This window comes from Poecilia latipinna, unplaced genomic scaffold (assembly GCF_001443285.1).
Source record: "Poecilia latipinna isolate Pla-1442-1.1 unplaced genomic scaffold, P_latipinna-1.0 Scaffold2319, whole genome shotgun sequence".
In the NCBI taxonomy this organism is placed as follows: Eukaryota; Metazoa; Chordata; class Actinopteri; order Cyprinodontiformes; family Poeciliidae; genus Poecilia; species Poecilia latipinna.
Genome location: NW_015114935.1, coordinates 186026 through 189854, shown reverse-complemented (window position 1 = coordinate 189854; position 3829 = coordinate 186026). Strand labels below are relative to the sequence as shown.

General features: G+C 42.7%; 1 protein-coding gene across 1 annotated transcript in view; it reads left to right on the top strand.

Annotated features, from left to right (window-relative positions):
- Positions 1-6: 6 nt before the first annotated feature.
- The window catches only part of LOC106937335 (IgGFc-binding protein-like), a 19354-nt gene continuing 15531 nt past the window's right edge, over positions 7-3829 (top strand). Inside the window, exons 1-4 of the mRNA XM_015018772.1 lie at positions 7-40; positions 1256-1808; positions 1899-2497; positions 2704-2858. Coding sequence (XP_014874258.1) covers positions 17-40; positions 1256-1808; positions 1899-2497; positions 2704-2858 — 1331 coding nt within the window. The 5' untranslated portion in view covers positions 7-16. The remainder of the gene's footprint in view (positions 41-1255; positions 1809-1898; positions 2498-2703; positions 2859-3829) is intronic.

The window sequence follows — 3829 nt, the reverse complement described above, 5'->3', positions numbered from 1 at the left end:
ACAAGTTGCTATTGAGATGGCAAGTAGTAGCACTGTTAAGGTGAGTGATAGAAATTATTTTCTACAAATAAAACAAGTACTGTATTTTCCGCACTATAAGGCGCACCTTCAATGAGTGGCCTATTTTAAAACTTTTTTTCATATACAAGGCGCACTGCACTATAAGGCGCATAGAATAGATGCTGCAGTAGAAGCTGGCATTACGTTATGCATCCACTAGATGGAGCTGCACTAAAAGGGAATATCAACAAAACAGTCCGACTCCGGTCAGCGAGAAGAGCCTTCCGTGACTGGGCCGGGGCGTGGCCGGACTCTGGTCACCCTTCTCCGTTCGCACACAGCATGTTCGTGGAGAACGTGGTGCTAAATGACCTGCAGATGACCTGATTCTAGACGGTCGTAGGTAGATAGGTCAGTCAAACTTTATTAACAAACCACCATTCTGACAACTATCCCAGAATGCACCACACGCTTCTTTTACGGGCGAAAATGAAGTCGGCTGCTGGTTACCGTAGTTCCTAGATCTGTTGTGGCTCAATATTGGTCCATATATAAGGTGCACCGGATTATAAGGCGCACTGTCGACTTTTGAAGAATTTTAAGGTTTTTAGGTGCGCCTTATAGTGCGGAAAATATGGTAAATTACATAGAAGTGTAGTTTTGTTTGAAGATTATTACATATAACTAATATTTAATTAAATAAAAAAATGTTAAAATAGCTTGATAAAACCAAACTTAGTGTACATATTGCATATTTTGAGACAACCTTGAGTGCACTTACTTATCTTCAATCTATTTAATCAGAACAACCAAAAATATGTGTTAAAAGAAAGAAGGAAAATGTTTAACTTTTTATCAGCTCTACACAATCAACACTCTTTAACTGCTGTAGGGAATAAGTTATTCACCGTATGTCTACAAACAATGGATACATTATATATAGTACATTTTTTATTAGTAAGATTAGTAAGATTTGATTATATCTGGAAGTGATGAGAAGTGCAAAATTTCTATATCCATTTTGAAATATTTTTACCATCTACCCCAATAACTTTTCTAAAAGTTGTTGTTTTTTTTAAATGTATTATAGGTTGATGGACAGCTGATCAGACTGCCATTCAGCTCTGGGTCCAACAGAATCCGCATCTTCCAAAGCAGCACTCACAGTGTCATCCTTCGCACAGACTTTGGTGTAACTCTGCAGACTGTCTGGCCTCACTTTGTCCATGTCACTGCACCAGGTGTCTANTTAAAGGTTGATGGACAGCTGATCAGACTGCCGTTTAGCTCTGGGTCCAACAGAATCCGCATCTTCCAAAGCAGCACTCACAGTGTCATCCTTCGCACAGACTTTGGTGTAACTCTGCAGACTGTCTGGCCTCACTTTGTCCGTGTCACTGCACCAGGTGTCTACAGTGGTTTATTAGGTGGACTTTGTGGAAACTACAATGCTGACCAGCATGATGATTTCCGTACACCCAATGGCACTCTGGTCAGTGACTCCCAGGTGTTTGGGGACAGTTGGCGAGATGGCTCCCTGGCAGATCACTGCGTGGAAAACAGACCTCGTAACTCTGCAACTAATTTCAATTCCACTGAGTACTGTGGAGTTCTTACTTCACACACTGGACCATTTACTTCATGCTGGGCTGCAGTGAACCCATGGCAGCAGGTAGATGCATGTGTAGAAATCCTCCAGGGCTCCAGTGATCCAGCATCAACACTATGTGAGGTCCTACGAGATTATGCACTGATGTGTCAACATAACAGTGTATCCCTGGGACAGTGGAGGAATGCAACTGGCTGTGGTAAGTTCTAGAACCACATTTGATAGAGATGTCTTTGAAATTAACATATTCATCACTTTTTACTTCTTTTGCCTTTGTGCCCCCAAACAGAACTAACCTGTCCATCAAACAGTCATTATGAACTCTGTGGAAGTTCATGTCCGTCTTCCTGCCCCAGCCTCTCCTTCCCCTTCACTTGTGACACTCAATGCCAGGAGGGGTGCCAGTGTAATGATGGGTTTGTTCTCAGTGGTAACCAGTGTGTGCCTCCAACATCCTGTGGATGCTTTCATGATGGACGCTATCGGCAAGCTGGTGAACAGTTCTGGGATGGGGAAGAATGTCAGAGCTTTTGCACCTGTAATGGTGTAACTGGTATAGTCCAGTGTTCCCCAAATGCATGTGGACCTCAGGAGTCCTGCCATGTTGTAGGGGGTGAGTTTGGCTGCCATCCCAACCCACATGGCACCTGCTCTGCCTCTGGAGACCCTCACTACCTGACCTTTGATGGCAAGGCCTACGACTTCCAGGGAACCTGCCGCTATGTTCTGGCAACAGTTTGCAATGACACTGTGGATCTTCACCAGTTTTCTGTGAAAGCAAAGAATGAACCGTGGTTTGGACTGCCAGTTTCTATCACGGCTGAAGTTGTTGTTGATGTCGTGGGCTATCATGTGCGCATGTCGAGAGGCAACAGGGGAACTGTGGAGGTAAGGGAATTTTGTCTGATAGATTTCTCAATATGTTTCAAATTGTCTGAAGTTGATTGGAAATTACTTTTGTACAAACATTTAAAAGCTGAAAGATTTCTTCTTGGCATATTACCAAAAAACTGTTCAGCTCTTAATATCTGCATCAGTACTAGTGTAAAAACATCAGTTGTGCTTCTTCCATGAAATACTTTTCTTCTTCGCAGGTGAATGGAATCACAAGAAACCTTCCAATTGTCCTCAATAGAAGCCCGTCAATTTATGGAAGTGGATCTCAAACATTTGTCAACGCAGAGTTTGGACTGAGTGTCATATATGATGGAAGTAGCACAGTTTCCATTTCTATACCCCCAAGATACAGGTAGCCTATATACTTGAGCTTAAATTTGCTGTTACATAAGTATATCATCATTGCTAATTAGACCAAATATTTATATGTATTTTGAGATAAAACTGTTTCATCTAAAATATAGAGGCTGTTTTTTTTTTATTTCTTGCCTGCCTGTGCCATTGTTATTTAAGTGTATAAACTTTGATTCAGTCTTTCTTATCTTCATCAGAGGAAACATGTGTGGACTTTGTGGAAACTTCAATGGAAATCCAAATGATGACTTCCACACCCCAAGTGGAGCATCGTCCAACTCAGCAGATGCTTTTGGAGCAGCTTGGAAGGTTCCTGGGAACTACACCTGTAGTGATGGCTGTGGCTCTTCATGTGCACAATGCAATGATGATCGATCCGCCAGGGCCCAGTGTGAGGTGATTCAGGCAGCTGACGGCCCCTTCAGCTTCTGCCACGAGGAGGTGGATCCAGCACCGTATTTCAGTGACTGCGTCTTTGATGTCTGTGTGTCGGAAAATCGAGGCAGTGATCTTCTGTGCAGGGCTCTAGAGACGTACGTCAGTGCCTGTCATTCTGCTAATGTCCGAGTCTATCCTTGGAGGCAAAACACCACTTGCAGTGAGTATGGAAGGCAGTGTACTATTAAAGTAATCCATAAAATAAGTATTTTTCTCTAAAGTCCTTCAAATTGGGCTTCAAACTAATTTATTGAGTTTGAACTTATTTTAATTTTTTCCCCTCATGTATAAAGGTATTGAGTGCCCAGCCAACAGTCATTATGAGCTGTGTGGAACAGACTGTGGCAACACCTGTGCCAGCAGCATCGATGCTGCCTGTGACCATGTTTGCTCTGAGGGATGTTTCTGTGATGAAGGTTTTTCCAGGAGTGGATCAAGCTGTGTCCCTGTGGAAAGCTGTGGCTGCCAGTATGATGGATTCTATTTCAATGTAGGTCATTTCATGTAACTTTATTCTTCATCAAGTTAGCT